The sequence below is a fragment of the Ambystoma mexicanum genome, chromosome 1p (assembly GCF_040938575.1).
Source record: "Ambystoma mexicanum isolate Mex_15411 chromosome 1p, UKY_AmexF1_1, whole genome shotgun sequence".
In the NCBI taxonomy this organism is placed as follows: Eukaryota; Metazoa; Chordata; class Amphibia; order Caudata; family Ambystomatidae; genus Ambystoma; species Ambystoma mexicanum.
The window spans coordinates 1,130,662,980-1,130,686,367 of record NC_090921.1 but is presented as its reverse complement, the minus strand read 5'-3'; the positions used below and the strand labels follow the sequence as shown (position 1 = coordinate 1,130,686,367).

The 23,388-nt window shown below is 46.1% G+C and overlaps 1 protein-coding gene across 3 annotated transcripts in view; it reads left to right on the top strand.

Moving 5' to 3' along the window:
* LOC138449676 (sialic acid-binding Ig-like lectin 13) overlaps positions 1-23,388 on the top strand; it is a 496,560-nt gene that overhangs the window by 420,196 nt on the left and 52,976 nt on the right. For all 3 annotated transcript variants that reach the window (XM_069604788.1, XM_069604789.1, XM_069604787.1), the window contains exon 8: positions 2,909-3,001. In XM_069604788.1, coding sequence (XP_069460889.1) covers positions 2,909-3,001 — 93 coding nt within the window. The remainder of the gene's footprint in view (positions 1-2,908; positions 3,002-23,388) is intronic.

Here is a 23,388-nt window from a genome sequence, read left to right as displayed (position 1 = left end):
TCACTAGATTTGCAAAAAGCAAGATTTGAGCATGCTTACATCTTTAAAGACTATTTGAAAATAGTCCAATGGAATTTATGCTATGGCAGTAGAGGCCAAATAGGACAGCGTGGGGGCATCACAAGAGGTTCTCTGACAGCATCCACCAAATACCGATGTGGCATTTGGAGTTGAGCCATTGGAATAACTATTTATAAGATAGGTACATAATAAACAATGGACATTTAATTGCTGCACAACAATCAAAACTGGAAGTGACTTCAGAGGAATTCAGATGTTCTGAAACGCATTTGTCAGCATCAGAGTAAAGTGGAATTACATCACATGTTCTGTACAGAAGGTAACTTGAAAGAAGACACCGAAATATATTTCAGGAGGAGACTTATCTCGCAGTGAGCTAGGGTATACAACTCAGTCTTGTTCTTTCATATAAGCAAGAATGCTCAAAAGCCAGAGCCTGGTGACAATCTTTAAACAGACTTCAACTAATGTCCAATTACGAACTTATCACGAATTGGTATTAATGTGCAGACATGTTCGCGTGGTTACCAGTCAGGGATGTGGAAATTCGAAAACCATACAGGCTCCTTGTCCAGATTAAGCAGCACCACATGTCTCTGCTCATAAAAACGTGAAACATCCATTGATTTAATCCCATGGCTCGAATGGAGTATTCTGCACCATCAATTCATCACCATTTCATCACCTTCTTTAAAGACATATATGTTAAGGTGGTACAGGCAGTGTCACACCCCAACTCTATCACGGTTTGTGGACCTATTCAATGGGTTCAGGTACCTGAATTGAAAATACATATTAAAGCATATTGATGAAGCAATCCAGCAGTGGCAGCACCCTTCCACATTAGGGAGAATGCAGATAAAGACCTGAATACACTTGAAGAACTTGACATCAAGGAGATGGGTTCATGGCCGACCCCCAGGATACCTCCTATCTTGAAAACCAAGCAGACAAACAACCACAAAGACCATTCCCTTTTTTTGACATTATGTTTTTCTAAAAAGCCAATAAAGTGTGAGTGGACCCTTCCTTTTCATAGATGACATTCTTTAAGACCTCACAGGGAACGAAAATTGGAGGACCATAAGGCAGGTCAGACTAAACTCAAAGTTTAGAAACCTAACTTCTTTATTAAGATACGGGATACAAGACTTACACACAGCTGCTTGTAATTCACCACCAAAGATTCTAGAACACCATATGAAAGTGGTTTTCACTGTCGCTTGTGTATTAAATGCATGTGATGACATCGTCCTGGTGCATGAAGCCAGCCTGAGTAAAATAGACTGAAACTGGTGTTTCAATAGATGAATTTGTTTGGAACAACATTGAAAGACACCAAATATGAATAGATGAAGAAAAGCCCCAAAACTTTTGGATGACCCTTTGGTAAGAAATGGGAGATAGAAGATTTGCTGTCTTTGGTCCTAAATTGTGGAATTTGCTTCATTTAGAAATCAGGACCCTTGAATCATTATATCAGTTTGGAAAGGCCCCGAAGACTTCCTATTTAGATAGGGTCATCTCCACATCTGTGCCTTTTTGATTTGCATTCCATTTTTGGGCTCAACTATCCTTTACATGAATGTGTTTCCAAGTACGCCGCTATACGGTTTGGTCCGTCATGTGCGCGATATAAATCAAAATCAATCAAATCAGGTCTCCCACAGATGTTTTTCTTTAAATAAAACAAATGGTGTATGGACTGCTCATGAAGTTCCTGCTGCACCACACTGATATGGAAAGTCTTGGAGCCCACACCTAGTACTGGATATACTCTACAGGACTCGTATAGTTTTAGACCTGATAATCACTTGAAGCTGCAAGTGGGAAACATGTTTTTACTAAGGATAGCAATTAATTTGATTTGGGAAGAATAAAATGTGAGTACAATGAACGTGTGGCACGACCTTATTTCTGTTCAACAAAGCGCCACGAGAAATCCAAACTCCATTTCGTTTAAAGATGAAGCAGTATATAGATGCTTGTGGCACAGCTCCCGTCCCAGAACGCTTTCCCCCCAGAAACTCCCATCTTTTGTGTCTAAAAAAAAATGGTGATGTTCTGGCATGGGCTCACAAATAACGTCGCAGCCCCATTTTGTGGTGCCAACATCTACAAATTCAGGAATGTCTTTTGTGAAGACTCACCTAGGGTTTAAAAACCTCACCATTAAACCATGTACCTTTAAAAACCTTGAACATTGATATAAACATATCAGGAATAATTCCATATTACAAAAAATGTGCTGAAGGCAAATACAAAAATGTAATCTTTCGACCTATTCAATAAAACAATATTACTTGTGGGTCAGTCTGTTATGGCCAAACAGTATGCATGATGAAATCAATGGATTTCTGCAAACTGTAGAATGTTAAATTAGCACTATGATGGACTTGGCAGCCAATCAGGTTGCATGGATCAGGGGCAAAATCCCACAATCCATGGCCGCGTTCCGAGAGACCTGGAAGGTGCCCGCACATGGCCGCCATTTTCCCGCACTTCACGCTACTTGCCCCTCCCTCTTGTCTCCATCCCTGAAACCCCCACCTCTCCCCTGCCACTTACCTTTATCCTCTGGCAGTGGCGTTTCATCAGTGACATTGGAGAGAACAGCTGTCATTTTAGTGCTGTGAATCTAGAAGGCTAGGGAAGCAAGCAAGCAACCTGTAGAATAAATGGATGATTCTAAGACACATTTTTATGGCTTTTGGGTGCCTGGACAGGTATAGAGTTTGCCAGTGATTTGTGATTGTTTTGACAAATTAAAAGGCAGTTAGATTGCATTTTATGATTATTTACATGTTTGGTTTACAGTCGTAAACTCGTTTGTTTTCGTGCATAAACACCACAAGAATAATACTAATTGCAACTTCTGTCTTTGAAGGAACCCGTTAAGAGCGCAGAGGAGATGGCATCGACTGAGCCAGAGTCCGCTTCCGAGGACTATGAAAATATGGGGATTGCAGAAGAGCCCACGGTAGGCATTCCTTTGCCATATCACATGGTCCTTGAAATGGATGAGCAGAGACAGCAACATGTGTAGAGCACTGCACCGGTATCCCACCTCAAACCTTCTCCAGGGGGTGTTTATTATATATTTAGGTGGTCTATAATATGCCACGCATCCTCCAAGACAGGGAGTATTTCATGGGAAGGGATGAGATGCACAAGGAAGAAGGTAAACAAACACAAAAAAGGCTGTCACCAATCCCACTGCAGGAGTGTGAGGAGGGCTGCTTGCTTATAGCAGGATCCTTTTCGTATTCCACAGGGCTGACATAGATGAACACAGATAGAAGGAACCATTTTGTATTTGTCTGTCGCTCCTCTCCTCACACCTGTCTCCCAAAAGCTGACGAGGCCATATTATTGATTCAATGCCCAAATATGTGCCTGGAAAGCAAGCGGCCTAAAGGTCCTACCCATGAAAAACACTAACAAGTATGAGCAAAGTCAATAGGTTTTCGCTCTTGTATGTCAAGTGGAGCCATAAATGCAATGCCGTCATATGCCTGGGACAGTCAGCCTATGGTAACCTACGAGACAGATGTGCAGCTGCTGACATCAGATGTCATGTGCAGCCTCAGAGGCCCCAATAATGCGCTTAATAAAACTTCAAAATAGATTAATAAATACATGTGTAGTCATGCGGGGAATGGCCGAATACCTTTCATGGGATGCCCGTGTTGCTTTTTTTTTTTACAGTCTATCCATTACAAAATATGAAGAAATACACGTTTGAAATCTGATTTAAAATTTTCTATTTACATGAATCAGTATACTTGACTTCATTAAATCAGATGAAAAAACAACCATCCTTATCCTTATCCACCACCAACATGCCAACTTACGGGCCGATTCATGGAATAAATGTGCGCCAAAAAGGGGAGCACACGTGTGAAAATTGCAGCGCAAGCGTGAAAATCGCAGCACACGCGTGCCAAAGCCGCGCACATCAATTCATGGAATTCAGTGCGCGTGTAAATCCTGGAATGTGCGCTAAAATCGTGGGTTGCGCACACGGGCGCACACGTCATTAAACGGCATGCGCTACGCGCACAGGGAAAGCGCACATAGCGCAGCGCACACAAGAAAAGTGGGCGTAACACGGGGCGTAACATGCAGAATGGGGAACAACGCGTGAAAATGTGGGCGTTACGGGGGAAGTACAGGAGGTAAATGCTCGCAACGCCCACACGCGCGCCAACAACATGTATTCATCGAATCGAACAGGGGAAAGGCGTGCACCAAAAAAGACGCGCTAATCTGAAAGCACGTACGCCAGCAGGAAGCAGGTGTAAGCGGCCCCGTGCAGCATAAAAGTGTGCGCAAACAACAAACAAGCTCAGACGCTACGATGAATATACCGTTCCTTGCAGCAGTGGTCGTGGGACACCGCAGGAGGAGGATAGCCAGGCCCCGCATTTTTTTACCCAGGACCAGCCTTTTTGGGATGCCTGATGACAAGGTGTATGGGAGGTACAGGTTTCCACCACACATACTCCTCGACCTGGTAAGTGAGTGGGAAGATGACCTCACATCACCCACCCTGTGCTCGCAAGCACTGATACCCTTGGATTAGGTGCTCAATGTATTGCACTTCTTGGCTACTGGTTCATTTCAGTGGACAAGTGCCATAGTGGGGGGTGTGTCACAGGCCACGCAGTCACGCTGCCTACACCAGGTGTTGGCCATCATGACTGCACGCCCCTCAGTCCGCAGGCACATATACATGCCCAGAACACCTGCAGAAAGGCAGGCCGTGGCCCAGGACTTTTACGGGGTGGCACACTTCCCCAAAGTGTAGGTGCCATTGATTGCACCCATGTGGCTCTACGTCCTCCCAGGGCCACTGAGCACATATATCGAAACCGCAAGCACTGGCATTCAATCTACGTGCAGGTAGTATGTGATGCCAAGGGAATCATCACTTCAGTATATGCCAACTACCCAGGGTCAAGCCATGATAGTTTCATTTTCAGAATGTCACACCTAACCGGGACCTGGAAGCTGGGCGGCATGGCAACACATGGCTGATTGGTGAGTATAAATGCCTCTGCACATGCATGCATGTCAGATACTGAGTAATGTGAAAACCCCACTAATGATAGCCATCATCACCTCCCCAGGGGACAGTGCCTACCCTCTGAGCACCTACATGATGACACCAATTTGGAACCCCACCGCACCACCCGAGGTAAGATACAACACAGCCCATATTGCAACCCAGGGCACAGTAGAGCGCACATTTGAAGTGCTCAAGTCACGCTTTCGCTCCCTTGGCTGCTCTGGTGGGCAGCTGCTATATGCGCCCCCAGTAGTGTGCAGGATCGTAGTGGCAGCATGCGTCCTGCACAACGTTGCAACCCACCGGGGCGTGCCGGTGGACATGATGGTGCCCCCACATCCCCAACCACATACATGGCCGCTGCGCATGGGAGGTGAAAGGGCACATGGTGAGGCAGTATCTCTGAGGGAGCTGTGTTCTAACCTGAGGGCTGCCCTGTGGGCCTGTGACTCTATAGATATGGCTTTGCGCAGAGTCTCCAGTCCAGCCCGTTGGTCTCTGTTGGACACCAAAATGTCCATCCTGTGTGAGTGGCAAATGGAGTCTGTTGCCTGCTGCTGGAGCTCCATGAATGGAAGTTCTCCCACACAGTATTGCCTGGTGGCGCACGGCCACCGCGTTGGCGGGCACCACACCTGTTTGGGGCAAGGCGATGTGCACCTTGCTGTGCTGGCACTGCCTGAAGCTGCAGGACTGAATTCCTCCTTTGGTCTACTGGCCCAGGAACAGGAGCAAATATTGTGGAGTGTGACCCTGCATCCGTAACCGCCACAGGTGGACTTTCCAACACTGATATCTCCATGGAGGGGTCTACCCCCGGTGTAGGTGGGTTGGACAGAACAGCATCCCTGCCAGAAACACTCACCTGCGACGGCACATATGTCACAATGTCCGATTCAGCACCTGATTCATAGAGGTCTCCGGAGGTGTACCCAGAGACACCCATGGACAGCATGGTCTGTAGGACCAATGGGTTTTCACCCACCACCACCCCACGTACTCCAGCGGTGCCTGGTTGTGGCTGTGATTCCTCCTGGGTCTGCACCATCTCCTCCTCCTCAACAGCCTCAAGAGCCTCATAACCTGCAAAAACATGAAAGATAACAAATGGAAACAGGCATGAGCACCATAGCACACACACATAGGCCTGACGAGGCAGAGATCCAGTACATAAATTACACATGTCCCACATGACAATAACCCTGGCATGCATGCACTGTCAATGAGTTGGAAGGGGAGGCAAAAAGCAGACACTGAGGACTCTAGGATGGAAAAGCAACACATGTGCTGCATGCTGAATAGCACTGGCATCACACATTAGCCTGTGAGTGGCATGTCCAATACACATACATGAAACATGCCAGCACACAGATGGCACATAGCATAGCCATGGTACATTTCACAAGGACAGCCATATGGTAGGAAAAAAGTACTGTCACCCATCCATGTGAGATGGACATCATGAGATAAAACATGCAAAATAGTGTGACAAAACATGCATGTGCCACACGCTGCAACAAAACAGTGTTCACTGATGCAGTGATGGATCACTTGGTCACTTCGTGTTTCAACAAAGGTTTTGCCGTTCCCCTTGTTTTAACATTCCCTCTCTCTCACGGTTAGGGGATAACCAACATTTTCATCATATAAAGGAGACAGTAATTACATTCCCTCATTCAACACTGATCTTATCATTTTGTATGATACTATACAACCCTCTTTGTACCAATGATCTTAGAAAAATAGACCTAGTACCTAGTTATTATTTTTGCAATATCAAAAATAGTTTATTTTAATAGATTAAATCACAACCCAATATTTTCTTTTATAAAACTAATCTAAAAAACAGAATTTACAGTAAAATAGACCCTACAACACAAAGTGGATACATATACAATACAAATTACTAGTTTCGCACACATACATTCCTATAACATGACAATACAATACAACAGCATATAAAATTTATATAATGATTTAAACATTTCCAATCCCTGAGTATTATTAGCTCAGATTAAACAGTCCCGACATGTTTCAGTTCCTCATGGCGCTTGGTGCATGAACCTTCTTCAGGGGAAGAACGCTTTTATTATTATTCTCCACCATGTAATCCAGGGCCACAACAATCCTCTTCAAACCGTACTCCTATAATTTATTGAATACACAAAACAAGAATGGGGTATCACTACAGATCTACATCATCACAAATACATAAGTCAGCTCTATAATACTAAATATACTACAGTACCATTGAAATATATACCAATGTACTGATCAAATTCAATACAACCAGAAAAAACCACTACATACCTCACATGTAGGATTACTGCAGTGTAGGTGTGCCGTAATGCACCAGAATAACCACAGACCTCTTAGATAAGTCTGGTACTATTTTCTTAATAGGTTCTTAAATAACCAGGAGCCAGATTTCTGCTGAAAAGGAACATCAAACAAAACAAACAGTGGTGTGAACAACAACAACCACTGCTTCCTCACTTTTTCAACACCGTCACGTGACCACACAAACTAAAGTGAGTATAGAAAACCAAGACGCTCCAGGTGGAACCCCATCGTGAACCACTATCATTCAATGTGGGAATGCCATCCTTGAATTTACCTGTGGTGCTGCTAAGACTACATCCTTCACCGTGGCAATATCACCAATTCAAAACAATAAATCAATATATACCTATTATATCACACCACCACTCCTGCGTCAAATGCTGAGATTGTTTACGTATTCTTCCTCGCTGGTTGGTGATCCAGGAAAATATCCTACAACGGAAGAAACTGGATAAATGCTCAAGCCTCACACTATCGTGTATATTTCTAAAACCACTACATTATGATTAGCAACAAAAATTCAGATTATGCTCGCGTATGACGATGACCCGTCATTTCATACCCTGTAGTGGCGTCTACAATACAATATACTCAATGTCACTCGTAGTTACCTTAAATAAGGACAGAAGCTACACCCAATGTGACTCCGGGAACCCCGCAATCGATTCCGATTAGTGCGACAGTTCGGCTGTTAACCACCTACTCTCGCGATGAGCAACAGTTAAAGTACTCTATAGCTCAAACATAAACGAAGGACTAACCTTCTTTGTTTCGTGATGCGTCAAGCCTACTATTGTGGGAAACATAAACAACGGACTAACCTTCTTTGTTTAATAAACATAGACAGCATGTCCCACTCAACCCTGGTTCGAGGGCCGACAAGTGAACACCGATTCCAGGTTACAAAAAATGTAGCCCAACCATTATGGTAGTCATTATCAGCACAAACGGCGGCTGCACGCCGGCACAAATCTCATCTTCAAATCAAAAATGTGAATCAAATAGCATCCATCTATAGCGGTGGGCACATTAGTGATCACAATTGCAATTAGCACAGGATTACATGATGGAGAACTTAAAATCCACTAGACAATTTCGAAAACCTAGGGATTATAGCCCAACTCGGATCTGAATAAAATTGATTATCGGCAATCAAAATTTATCACCAATCATATAGTGATGCATACAGCCCATTGCACAAGTACATTACTCTACTAAAACATAATTGACTCTTCACGTTATATTTTCGAAGTCTCAACATGTACCATTTTTCTATTCAGTAGATCATATTAAGTCTTCCTATTATACACTCATTACCAATGAGATATAACCATATCTCCACACGAATGTATCAACATCAATGGTCCATTTCTCTCTGAGTGTGTGACCAATCAATTTCTTCATTAAGACCAATAATATGACTTTGGCACTTGTAAATCATTTTTTGTTCAAATACAGTGAGTTTGTCATCTATTTCTGATTTATTTTTACCACAAATTTTCTTTAAGATCACCCAACTGAAATCCTCGTATGAATGTTTCAACTGTACAAAGTGTTTGACCATAGGGGCTAACAGTACTTGATTTTTTATGCAACTACGATGTTCTATCATACGGGTGCGACATTTCCTGTTCGTTTTTCCTACATATTGTAATCCGCACGGACACGTGATTAAATAGACCACATTTTCAGTGTTGCAATTGGTCATTTCATTGAGAACCCACTTAGTATTGGGATTCAACATAATATGTTGAGTTTCCTTCGTCTTGGCACACATCACACATTTTCCACAGGGAAAATGTCCCTTAACAGGCGGAAGGCCCCATAGCGTAGTTTGCCTGGGTTCTAATGATTGTTTGATGGATATATCATTCCTGATTAGCATCTGTCTGATGTTTTGGCTTCTCTTAAATGCCATCAAAGGGGGACGAATCGATTCGTCATTATACACTTTTTTCCATACTTTGTTAACAATGCCTTTGATCTTATATGACAAATTTGAAAACGTGTTAACAAATATAATCCGATCCCCTTTGTCCTCTCTTTGTCTTTTCTCTAGTAAAGCTTCTCGATTATTGTTGAAAGCTCTTTTAGAAGATCTCTTTACCAACTTGGCTGGATAGCCCTTATTACACAATTTTCTTGACAACTGGGCTGCACTTTCTTTATAATCCTGCTGCAAACTACTGTTTCTCCTTAGCCTCAAAAACTGCCCAAAGGGCAGGTTGGCCTTGATATGGTTGGCATGGTGGCTGGAGAAATGAAGGAGAGCATTTTTGTCAGTTCTTTTGTTATAAGGTTTCACTTTAAGATAGCCTTCATAATGAAATATGGTGATATCTAAGAAATTGATTTCTTGTGCATTGATCTCTTTAGTGAATTTTAAGAAAGGGTTCTGTACATTAAGCCATTCAACAAAAAGTTCTGCCTCTGAAACTGTTCCTTCCCATAATATAAAGATGTCATCAATGTACCGGAGCCATTTCAAAAGATGTTTCCTATATGGGTTGGTGACCGGATAGATGAACATTTTTTCAAAAAATTCCACATATAAATTAGCAAGATTGGGTGCCATGGCGGCACCCATAGCTGTGCCCTCAATTTGTTCGAAAAATGCACCTTGAAACTGAAAAAAATTACGAGTCAAAGCAAACTCAGCACACCACATGATAAAAGCATTACTAACAGGATGACCATCTACCCTATCTCGTAGAGTTTCTTCTATAACCTCCAAAGTGGCCCTTTGAGGAATAACTGTATATAAGGATTGTATGTCCAGACTAATCAACAAAAACCGGCCTGAAGTGAAAGGTAAATTTTCAATTTTGTTGATAGCATCCGATGTATCTCTCAGATAGCTGTCCATTTTGAGCACAAATGGTCTTAAATAGAAGTCAACAAATTTGGACAAGGGTTCAAGGATAGAGTTTACTCCAGAGACAATAGGTCTACCTGGGGGATTGGTGAGGCTCTTGTGTACCTTAGGTAGAATATAGAAAACAGGTACACGTCCTTGTTTTCTAATGAGGTAGTCACGTTCCTGTTTACTAATCATTTCTGTTTCATATGCTCTCTGTACTTTGTCTCCTATAATCTCCATCATAGAAATAGATGGGTCAGAAGGTATAGAATGATAACTAGTGCCATCACTCAGTAGACGCTGGCATTCCCCCACATAATCAGCGCGGTTCAAAAGTACTATGGCTCCACCTTTGTCGGCCTGTCTCACTATTACATCTTGTGTTTTGGCCAGCCGTGATATCAATTCTCGCTGAGCATTACTAAAATTAGAATGATGCGGTATGCCTAGTTGTTCCAATTTCTGTACCTCTTTGAGAACTTGTTTTTCAAAGACACGAGATTCAGGGGTATAACTGTGTGTAGGGGCACAAAAGGTAGATTTATTTCTAAGACCCGTGTGGTTAACGTTCCCATACACGTTGTCATTACGGAAAAACTCATTCAAATGGACCTTCCGCATGAAACTGTGGAATTCCGATCTGAACTCGAAAGGATCATGATATTTAGTGGTAACGAAATTCAAACCTTTATTGAGAACCGTTTCTTCTTCAATGCTCAAATCATAGGTGGATAAATTAATCACCATTGATTCCTCGCTCGACTGCGGGTTTGAATTTGGTTTCCCCAATCTCCGCGGTTTGGCCCTTGTCCTAAAAAAGGACGTCCTTGTCTTTGTTTATTTTGATGACGTTGTCCTCGACCTCTGCCATTACTCCCTCCTTGTTGATTATTAGGGTCTGTAGTCCCCGTACTCCCATCATCACTCGAACTATAAGAGGTGTTACGAAAATGTACCCTTTTCTTAAAAGGGACTTGAGTATTAGTACCCTGATGATTATTGCCAAACTTGTAACCCTCAACAATATAAGGAAATACTTTTTCATGTGCAAATGTAGAGAGATCTTTTTTCATCCTTTTGATGCGATTAGAATTAGTATCATTTTTAAATTCTGTTAGTTCTTTAAGATGTAGATCTAGCTTTATTTTAAAAGCATCAAGGTCTAGATCTTTTTTTATTTCCTCTTGTAGTTTAGAAATGTCTAGTTCAATTTTTTTAGAGACTTCTGTAGCCGTATCTATTATAAGGACTAGCCAATCACGGCCGCACTTATTAGAAATATAGCTCCATTTTATCTTAAATTCTGGATTATCCAGAAATAACCTTGGCTCATTTCTAACTATGAGGCCTTGAGGTAATGCTTGGTTCTTGAGATATTGTAACATGATAACCCCATGTAATTCTGTACGAATTAAACGCTTTCTGAGTTGGGCTAACTCGTCCCATTGGTCATTATTCTTATTCAAAATGCCATCTTCCGCGTCTGCCAATACGGACAAGGATTCTAATAGTTTTTGTATATGTTCTTCACTGTATGCAAGACACTTGTCTGAGGCGGTCGCCATACTGGTCACTAATTAGTACACCCACAAGGAGACAAACAATTACAATTCTACGACATTCAAGACAAGACTATTCCTTTAACAGACTGAACCTGGAATTCCTATATTCAAAAAAAATACCTTCGAGACCACAAGGAGCCTCCTAGAAACCTGTTTCAACAAAGGTTTTGCCGTTCCCCTTGTTTTAACATTCCCTCTCTCTCACGGTTAGGGGATAACCAACATTTTCATCATATAAAGGAGACAGTAATTACATTCCCTCATTCAACACTGATCTTATCATTTTGTATGATACTATACAACCCTCTTTGTACCAATGATCTTAAAAAAATAGACCTAGTACCTAGTTATTTTTTTTGCAATATCAAAAATAGTTTATTTTAATAGATTAAATCACAACCCAATATTTTCTTTTATAAAACTAATCTAAAAAACAGAATTTACAGTAAAATAGACCCTACAACACAAAGTGGATACATATACAATACAAATTACTAGTTTCGCACACATACATTCCTATAACATGACAATACAATACAACAGCATATAAAATTTATATAATGATTTAAACATTTCCAATCCCTGAGTATTATTAGCTCAGATTAAACAGTCCCGACATGTTTCAGTTCCTCATGGCGCTTGGTCACTTCAACATGACAGAAGACAACAGTCATGTAGTCATGTTCAACATTCAAACAGGGCCCAAAAATTATTGTGTGCAGCCCATTACTCAATCAGCCTGAATGGTTAAATCATTCCCATAACAACGTAACAAATGTGGACCATTGTGGGGTGTAATCTATGACAGAAGTATGTTAAATTTGTGGCAGTATGGCAAAAAAATACGTGGTAAAAATGGCAAGGATTAAAACAATTAGGCTGAATGAACAGGAAAACATTTTGAACAATGTTGTTGCAAGATGACAGTTGAAGGGCAACTGCAGTAATCTGGTGCAAATTGACAACTGTGGTCAGAAGGGATACTGTCATACCCAAACCCAAGGCCGGGGAATGGTTTGGAGGGACCACATGGGTGACCCATACCAGTCATGACTACACAGCCTCACCTGTCACTCAATCAGAACACATCACCCAAGCAACATACACATGGATTGCACACACATGCAAGGCACTCACCGGACAATGCTTCAAGATCTGGTAGGTCTCCCACGCCTCGGATCTGATCCTCGGTGATGAAGCCTCCAGCGACAGACTAATGTTCAGTGAGTTGGTCGTCCTCTGGTGGAGACCCACCGCCAGTCACCAGAGTAGAGGCATGATTGGAAGCCAGCTTGTTCTTTGCTCTGCGTTGCAGGTCATTCCACCACTTAGAGCAATCATCAGCTGTGCGCTTCACAAATCCAAGGGAACTAATGCGGTCCGCGATGGTCTGCCCGTGGGCCCTACGTTGAACAGGCGTAGTCTTGCACCCTGCAGTCATCACCATTTTGCGGCTATGTGCCAACACATGGGCCACAAGTGCATCCAGTTCAGCGTCATTGAAACTAGGCTTCCTTGACGTGCCGGAGTGTGTAGCCGTGTCTGAGGTCCCAGCCTGTACTGCAAGAGCACCCTTCTTCTTCTTGGAAGGTGGTGCGTACCCTGAGTGTCTTACGCCACTCTGGTTGGTAGGGACAGAAGCGCAGGTGGACTGGGCACTGGAATTTTCCAAAGGCACAATGACCAAAGATCTCACTGCAGGCATTGGCTGCAGGGTGATGTTGGCAGGACCAACCTCGGTGTGATGGAGTTGGACTGACACTGTCCCAGCTGGGAGACTCGGAGCTGGGGTGGATTGAGCTGCAGCTGCCCCTGCAGCCTCCTCACCCTGGCTACTTGGGGCAGCAGATGACATTGCTGCCCCAGATCCACGTGGCCTGGTGACAGCAACTTTCACCGCCACACGTGGCTTAAACTTGGTAACACGGAAGTCAGCCTGGGAGTCATCCTGTGCCGGTTCAGTTGACAATATGGGCTGGTTTAACAAGGGCTGAGCTGGGATGGTGTCAGCTACATTTCCCCCAACCATTGGGGGTGTGGGGGTCATAGGTGCCCCTGATTGGTCCTCCACACACTGGCCTCTTGGGCCACCCTGCACATCCTGGCCATGTCCCCTAAAGCGCACACCTCTTTGAGCTCGGCCACCTTTGCCTCCCTTACTGCTTGGTCGCCTCCCAACCATGGCACTGATGTTGTGCGTATGGGAGTTGCAGTTAACAATTGTCCTGGGCAATGAGGTAAAAGGGGTAGGGTACTAGATGGAATTCGTACCCTAGTGCTCTAGCAAGGCTGTCTGTGACCCCTGGGGGAAGATGACGGGTCACACAATGCACAGGCACACCGAAAACAATATTAAACGTGAACGCAACCCCTGGTAGACCACGTGCGTGGAAAAATGAACCTGCACTATGCTGTGGCACCCAGAAACACAAAAATAAGCGTACGAGTGATACACGCAGTCTACAATGACCTCTGAAGGGGTACGCGACACACGGAGGCAACCACAGTTGGAAAATATGTGTGCGACTCACCATCTGCCTGGTAAAATAATGTGAAAAAGAAATGCGTGTGCGCGTTGGCAACACCCCCGCCAAAAGAAGAATTGAATGCTATCTGAGTAAACAGGGAGTACGAACTGGAACCGTTGTGAAGTAATCGCGTGTGAACTGACAAGAAGTACAAGAATCACCTGCTCGCTCTCCACAAAAAGCACGCATGAGAAAATGGCATCACACGTGCAACATCACTTAGGCGCGTACGCGCTAAGGCCCTTTCCTCCAATTGCACGCAGTGACACACGGACATGCAGTTATTGCACGTGTACAATGAACATGCACCCGTGTTGAGGGCAACGCCCTTGCGTGTCACATCATAGACGCGCTTACGCACTAAGGGCCTTTCCTCGAATCACACGCTGACGTGTTGTTTTTTCACGTGCTGATTCACTATGCACCCGTGTTGAGGGAAACGCCCGTGCACGTTATGTCACAGACGCGCTTAAGCGCTAAGGGCCTTTCCTCGAATTACACAGTGACGTGCAGTTTTGTCACGTGCCAAATCACTCCGTATCAAGCTGGCCATGCGACAACACACGGAAGACCACGCTCCTGCCCAAAAGGCCATTTTCCTGCCCCCCAGAGCCCCAAGCACGCTCCCACCTGCCATCTGCTGCTGCCTGCTTGCTGCCCATGTGCCCTGCAATTTGGTGCCTGCACGTCAGCCATCTGCAGGGGTCCAGTTGCTATGTCCACCCCTGCTGGAACAGAAGACTCCCGACTGGGATACCATCGCTCCACAGCCCAGCCCCAGGACCCAGTTGCCCACCCACACCTGCCTCGGGGGTCACCATGTCGGGGCAAACACAATCCGAGACCACTGGCGACCCCAGCCATAGAGGCAGAGGGCTACCAGTGATAAGGAAGTTGGTACCCTGGTGGAGCAAGTTCTGGGGCATTATGATGCCCTCTTCACACCATTGCGCGCCAACAAGGAAGGATGGGAGAGGATCTGGAAGGACGTAGTTGCTGCCATCAACGCGAAGGGGGTGGCAACCCGCAACATCAAACACGTCCGGAAGCGCTGGGAGGACTTCAGGTCCAGGACCCTCAACAAGGCCCGCCGCCTCTTGAAGGCAGAGGATGCAGAGGGGTGCCGGGTCAGCCTGACCAACATCCAGATGAGGGTCCTAGAATGCATAAGCCAGCACTCCACGTCCAGATCCTTCAGAGGCAGACCCGTCTGGAGTTGTGCGGTAAGTGGCCATGCATTGCTGTGTGAAACAGGGCATGTTGCAGTGTGCTGGTAGTCAGCTAATTGCCGTATGTGTGACATAGGCCATGTATGGATGTGTGTGTGCGGGGACATTATGGTAATGCAGGTGAGACCATGTCATGCGTGAACCACATGGATGGTGCATGTGTTCCAATGCGACATGGGGAGCAGAATGCGGAATGCACAAATTAATGCATGCCTGTCTCTGTTCTTGGACATGGATGGGGTGTGAGAGATGGGTGGTGCTCTCATGTACATGTATGGTGTACATGTCTGTGTGTCTGAGTAGCGTGTGTGTGACTTTGAAACTCCATGGATGCATGACACATTTCCGTGACGATGTGTTGATTCACTTATGCAGTCTAGTCATCCTTGTATCCACTGTGTCTGTGGTGTACAAGCCCTGATGCATGACCCTCCGGTGATGTGTGTGAATGGGATCAGTACATGGATGCTGATGTTGATTGCATGCGCCGTGCCTGTTTCTGCATGTGTGCTGCCTGCATTGACCCATGTGTTGCGGAGGGACAGGATGGAAGTGACGTTTGACAGTGCCACTAATGTGTTATTGCTTCCTGTCTAGGGGACTATTGTACAGTAGCCTGATGCTTGTGTTCTATGTTTCCCTCTGCGCAGCGTCGAGTGAAGAAGAGGGTGGAAATGGCGCTGTGGAGCAAAGCGGCAGGGATGCCTCCACCGGGCAGCGATGCAAGGCCCAGCCACCCTCCCAGGAATTGCAATCATCTGAGAGCGAGGGGACTGGTGCAGCGTCTGCCACTATGGCTGTAGCGGAAGGGCCGGGTGAGCCCCCACAGGGGCTTGTGATGGTGGAAGACAGTGTGGAGACATCCAGGTTGGTGGTCTCCACAGAGGAGGAGGAGGCTGCTACTGAGCCGCACATGGGGCCTGGTGGGGGTAGTACCACTGGTGCAAGTGGTGCAGTCCAGGGCCAGGGGCAGGAGGCAGCACAGGTCGCTGCGGAGGGGCCTGTGCATGTCACTGTCCCTGACCCTGTGACTGCACCACCATGCACCAGCAGGGATGCCCCGTCCCAGGCCCATCCGCAGGTAGGGGGGAGGCCCACGTCATCTGGCACTCCACTACCTGCGGACGAGGAGACCCCTGACCATATGGGTTCCGTCCTGATTGGTGTTGCGCATGCGTGTCATTCGTGATGATGTGAGTGCTTCCTGGGGGGACCACGCACGACATCACAAAGAGCTGTGTGGCAACGTGGCATAGTTGGGAGGGGCCCTGGTCGGAGGGTTCCTACATGTGTCGAGCACTCTGGCAGCCCTCTCCTCCTCTGTGGAGACTATGCGCCAGTCATTCTCCCTGCCGTCTTCCGGCCCAGGTTCCACCAGGGCCCCCTGTGAACCTGGCCTGACCAACGCAGCCAGCTTGGTGGAGCTCCCATCCCTGCCACAGTCGGGAGTCAAAGGTCCAGCAGGGGTGGACACCCCACCAACTGGAGACCGGCAGATGGAGGATGTGCCGGCATCATCGGCCAGGGCACATGGACAGCAGCAGCAGGCTCAAGGTGGGAGCGATGATGGCTCGGGGCCATCAACATCAGAGGGGCAGGCATCGGCCAGAGGGCAGGAGGACCCTGGAATGGGAGTGTCTTCCGTGTGGCAGCGGTTGGGCCAGCGGATAGATGCGGAGCGGCGGCGGGCGGAAGAGGCGCGGCTCATCATGATCAGGGCGGAGTTCTCCATGTGCCGGGCTTTGAAGCGGGCTGAGTGCCTCAAGGCAACTCGCAGGGAGTTGAAACAGGCCATGACTGCATCCCTGCAAGACCTCGGGGCCAGGGCAGAGGCCCGCCTCTGGGACATTGACATGGAGTTCGATGATGCCCTGGCCCGGGACATCACAGAGTGAGCCGTAGGACTTGCCTTCCGCCATTGTATATAGTTAGTTAGTGTTAGGTTTCCTTTCTGTTTTTATTTATTTTGGGGCGCTTGGACAATGCCCCACGTTTTTGTATATAGTTCTTCATTAGGTAGTTATTTTTTTATGGGTTTCATTTCAATGATTGGGCACATGGACCCTGGATTTGTACTTTGTAAATAGTTCAACAATGGATTTGGCTTCTTATTTTTTTTTTTCCATGGATCAATGGTTTTTTATTGTTTTTGCACTTTGGATTTGTTTTGCCGGACTGAGACTTTGGACATATGCTTTTGGATTGCTTTGGATTTTGCTATCATGCATTTTTGGTTTATATTTTGGACATGCATCTTTTCATTATTTATTTCCATTGTTGTGTGTTTCATTTCATTCCCTTGCTTTTGTGTTTATTACATTTTTATTTCCTACTTCAATGTGTGGTATTCTCTCTTTGGTTTCATGCATGTCACAATGTGTGTTTTCTCAATCACATGCACCCATTGGGTGGGTGTGATGGAAATATGTTGATGTGCATACTTGCCATTTGGGATGTATCATGTAATGAGGATTTAATTGTGGGGTGGCTGTCATACCTGGTTGTGTGTTTGGACTGGGATGGCGTGGGGTGTGATTTGGGTGGCCATAAGGCCCATGATTGTGGATCGTCATGAGGTGTTGGGGGGCACATGAGTCAGGGCCTGCTGGCAGGTGCCTGTCACTGCTGGGTGGGTGAGTGGGTGGGGGGACATGAGTCAGGGCCTGCTGGCAGGTGCCTGTCACTGCTGGGTGGGTGGGGGTGCAGAGGGACATGAGTCGGGGCCTGCTGGCAGGTGCCTGTCACTGCTGGGTGGGTGAGTGGGTGGGGGGACATGAGTCAGGGCCTGCTGGCAGGTGCAGGGTGCAGGGGGACATGTGTCGGTGCTCACTTGTGCATGGTGACATGTGGGGTTGCTGAGGGGCATGGCCAGGGTGGATGGGCTGCCTGCGGGGCATGGCCAGGGGTGCAGGGTAGTCCCCTGTGTTGTGGGCTGCCTGCAGGGCCTGGGGAGGGGTGAGAGGGCACACCTGGGAGGACACACACTGCCAATTCGTGTTGGGGTACACCAGGAGTACACGTACCCCTCCCGTGGCAGCGAAAATGCGTGTAAACCTCCCCGCGCACCTCTCGGAATACACATACCTCGCTCCCCAAGGCCTATTGCATGTGATTCTCCCCGCGCACCCCTCCGAATACACGTACCCCGCAAGCCCAATCCCTATCGCATGTGATTCTCTCTGCGCACCCCTCGGAATACACATACCCCGCTAGCCCAGGGCCTATCGCGTGTGGTACTTCACGCGCACCACCGAAATACATATACCCCGCTCCCCAAGGCCTATCGCGTGTGATTCTCCCCTTCGCACCCCTCGGAATACACATACCCCGCTCCCCAAGGCCTATCACGTGTAATTCACCCACGCACCCCTCGGAATACACGTACCCCGCTCCCCAAGGCCTATTGCATGTGATTCTCCACACGCACCCCTCGGAATACATGTACCCCAATCCCCAAGGCCTATCGCGTGTGATTCTCCCCGCGCACCCCTCGGAATACACGTACCCCGCTCGCACAAGGCCTATCGCGTGTGATTCTGCACGCGCACCCCTCGGAAAACACGTACCCCGCTCCCCAAGGCCTATCGTGTGTGTTTCTCCCCGTGCACCCCTCGGAATACACATACTCTGCTCCCCAAGGCCTATCGCATCTGATTCTCCCCGCGCACCCCTCGGAATACATGTACCCTGCTCCCCAAAGCCTATTGCGTGTGATTCTCCATGCGCACCCCTCGGAATACACGTACCCCGCTCCCCAAGGCCTATTGCGTGTGATTCTCCCCGCGCACCCCTCGGAATACACGTACTCCGCTCGCACAAGGCCTATCGTGTGTGATTCTCCACGCGCACCCCTCGGAAAACACGTACCCCACTCCCCAAGGCCTATCGCGTGTGATTCTCCCCGTGCACCCCTCGGAATACACGTACCCCGCTCCCCAAGGCCTATCGCATGTGATTCTCCCCTCGCACCCCTCAGAATACACGTACCCCGCTCCCCAAGGCCTATCACGTGTGATTCTCCCCATGCACCCCTCGGAATACACGTACCCCGCTCCCCAAGGCCTATCGCGTGTGATAAAGCGCTCAATAAATAAATCAATCAATTATTATTATTATTATTATTATTATTATTATTATTCTCCCCGCACACCCCTCGGAATACACATACTCTGCTCCCCAAGACCTATTGCGTGTGATTCGCCACAAGCACCCCTCGGAATACACGTACCCCGCTCGCACAAGGCCTATCGCATGTGATTCTCCACGCGCACCCCTCGGAATACACGTAACCCGCTCCCCAAGGCCTATCGCGTGTGATTCTCCCGGCGCACCCCTCAGAATACACGTACCCCGCTCGTACAAGGCCTATCGCGTGTGATACTTCACGCACATCCTTGAAATACACTGGCCCTGCTCGCCCAACGCCTATCACGTGTGAAACTTCCCGCGCACCCCCCAAATGCACTGTCCCGGCCTGTGAACTGGTGCAGGGTTAGCGCGGACCTTTGCGCTGCATTGGGGATTTCAATGCCTTATCCTTGCGCAAGGGGCGTTCCTGGGGGCGTAACTGGCGCTGCGGGATGTTCTCTGCGCCAGCGCTCAAAATGGCTTTGATATTCCATGAATATGCGGTGCGCCAGAACGGCTGGCACACACTGGCGCATACTAGCTCTCTGCGCTGAAATCTATGAATTACCCTGTAAATCTTGTGTGTGTAATGCATGATATCTATCTCACCATTTTAAATGTATGTACATGCACAATATCACATAGGGCTTTGTAATGTCCCCAAAACAGCTCTAGGTTCCTGCTACATATAACAAGGAATGAGCGAAAGGAAGGGGGATGATTAGGGAGGGAAACACGGGCGAGAAGTGAGAAACCTGGACATTTTGCCTTCTGGTGACAAACACGAGGCAGTAGGGTATAATTACACATGGTGGCTTATATCAAGCGGCTCCATATCTGCCTCCACTAAATATATCTGTGGCGTTTGGAGCTTGAGCGACTGGGCTATCTATATACAGCATAGATCTAGAATAAACAATGAAAAATCAGTTGAAGCAATACTATCAGCACTGGAAGAGTCAGGAGATTTACACACAAAAGGATATGTGACCATTTTGCACCAGGGGAAACGATTTGGACATATTCAACTGGAATGTAACCCTGGGGACCCCACCATCAGGAGAATAACCTGAGGCAGCAGAGACTAATTACCACAACAGTGAGATATCTCAAGTGGTTCCATATCTGCCGCAAGTAAATACAGAGGTGGCATTTGCAGTTTGGTCCATTGGACTATCGATATGGAGTATATGAAAGATACTAACCAATGAACATTCAATTGCTACAATAACATCACCCAAGTGACAGCCTCCAGAGATATTCAGGAGATGTCCCGAAACACACCTGTCAGTACCAGGATGAAGTAGTGGAATTACATCAAATGTCTGGCGCATTAGCTAACTTTAATTAACACACTGTCGACGTGCATATTCAGACGTACAAGCACCTGAGTTTTAGACAAAGATTGGCCACCATGCACACCACAACACTACAAGTGAAGGAACGGTCACCATTGCCTGTGAATGGAATGTATGTGATGACATTCCTGATGCATGAAGCCACCTTGGGCAAAATAACTTCTGTTTCACTACCTGCATTCCTGTGGAACGACTTTGAAAGACATAGGGCCTCATTATAAGTGAGCCCGTCTGGAAATAAAAGTACCAGTAACAACGTTACTGGCACACTTTCCGGACAAGCTTACTTCGAGTCTGCCGGTGGGGGCAGTGAACTACTGGCAGGCTTGACCTGCCGGTAGTTCAGGCCCCTATCAGAAGATAAATCACAGAAGCACCAGCACCATTACTAACGGTGCCGGTGCTTCAGGGTTCCCATGGTAATGGGAACTTACCGTTCCTCCGCCACCTGTGATATCCCGGTAGCACTGGAATGTCAGGTGGCAGAAATGATAAGGCAAGGTTGCCGGTAGCCCTCTGGGACTACCGGTACTACCGGTGGGCTACCGGCAACCTAGTGATGAGGCCCATATGTAAAGAAAATCCTCAAAACCTTTAGATTCATCTTTGATGTAAAATGTTGCCAGGACTCCCAGAAGACTGCTTTCTGCTTGTGAAGGTCCAGACCATAGTATTACGTTCTTGCCTCATACCATTAAGATCCAATGAATGCGTTAGGCTACCACACCAAAAAGGAAATTCTTAAAGACCACACATAATATTGGCTATACCCTATTGGACTTATATCATTTTAGCCCTGATGATCACTTCACTACACTCATGAATCATCGGCAGGCTAAGGAATAAAATTAATTTGATGTGAGTGGAACAACATTTGAGTATAATGGAGCTTTAGCACCAGCTGATTTCCTTTCAAGGAAGCATTCCAAACTCCATGTCACTCGCATCTCACCTCCAAGCACAGTGTTTTGGTGGGTCCCTCTAGTGGATCCCATCCTCTTGAAGGAAGGACTCAACACAAGCATACATTTAACTCTTTAATATACATGCAAGATGTAGAGGAGATGAAGGGAGAGACCCGCAACGGTAGTAACCAACTGTCACTCTCTTGATCAGTTACCTCAAAAAAGGTAATCTCCCTTATTTTTTGTTTACAGGGATCTGTTTCTCATAAACGGGAGAACAATAATCAGCTAAATATAAACAAAATAAAGAAACAGATTACCCCACTCTCCCCCTATAGATGTAGGGTTGTATGATATTATCTATTGTACAATACAAAACCTCATTTACTCTTCAAAAATGTGGGATACATAACAGGTGTCCCATGGCGAACCAGGACGCACTTGACATTGTTACTGAACCACTACCGACTCTTTACTTATCAAAAATAGTTTTTAATCAACCCTTGATCTTATGGCCTTCTTCAGGACAAGAATATTTCTTCTCTGTAAAGTTTTACTCTTGTATACCCCATATACCAATATGCATATATCTACAACAAAAAGACATTTAAAAACAGCATGTTATCTTATGGTAGTGGTTTCACAGCAATTCAGTTAATATTCTTTACAAATTCCTTGGTTCAAAAGCGCTTATTCCCTGCAAAATCAGAGACACATGTCACTCTACTGATCAACCATCATCCTATAATGCCCCGCTCCGGTGTCATCCCCTTCCACTGAATGGCATCAGAATGAGAGTTATGAAAGCTGGAGAGAACGGTAACCTCACCATTAAAGAATGAACAGGACACAATAGAAATGCTCTCTGAAATGCAACAAAATCAGAACTCAACATGACCACCTTGAGTGCTTTAAAAAAAAAATGATACTCTGGTTCTAACACTGACAAATAATATGGGAGCCCTAGAAATCCCCAAATATTCAAGGGTTTCACACATTTTGAGAACATTCATATATGCTTTCTGGAAGATTCGCTGTGCTTTTAAGACAAATCGTTAAAAAAACCTGGACATTGGTATAAACATATCAGGAACAATTGTATGTTACACAATTGTGTTGTAGGAAAATGCTACAACAGCTTAATTCAACCTGGTCAATAAAATGTCAATAATTCTAGATGGCAGTATGAATTAATTAATTACTTTATTTATTTATTTATTTATTCATATTTGTTAAGCGCACAGAACAGCCCTGAAGCATTGTGGCGCTTGTTACAAAAAAGTGATACTTAGTTACATTATAGAGGCATACACCCATGCAGGTTTCGACAATAAAAACATTAGCAATGTGTGTATGTTTGGCTGTGGGTAGAGAGAGCTTTTG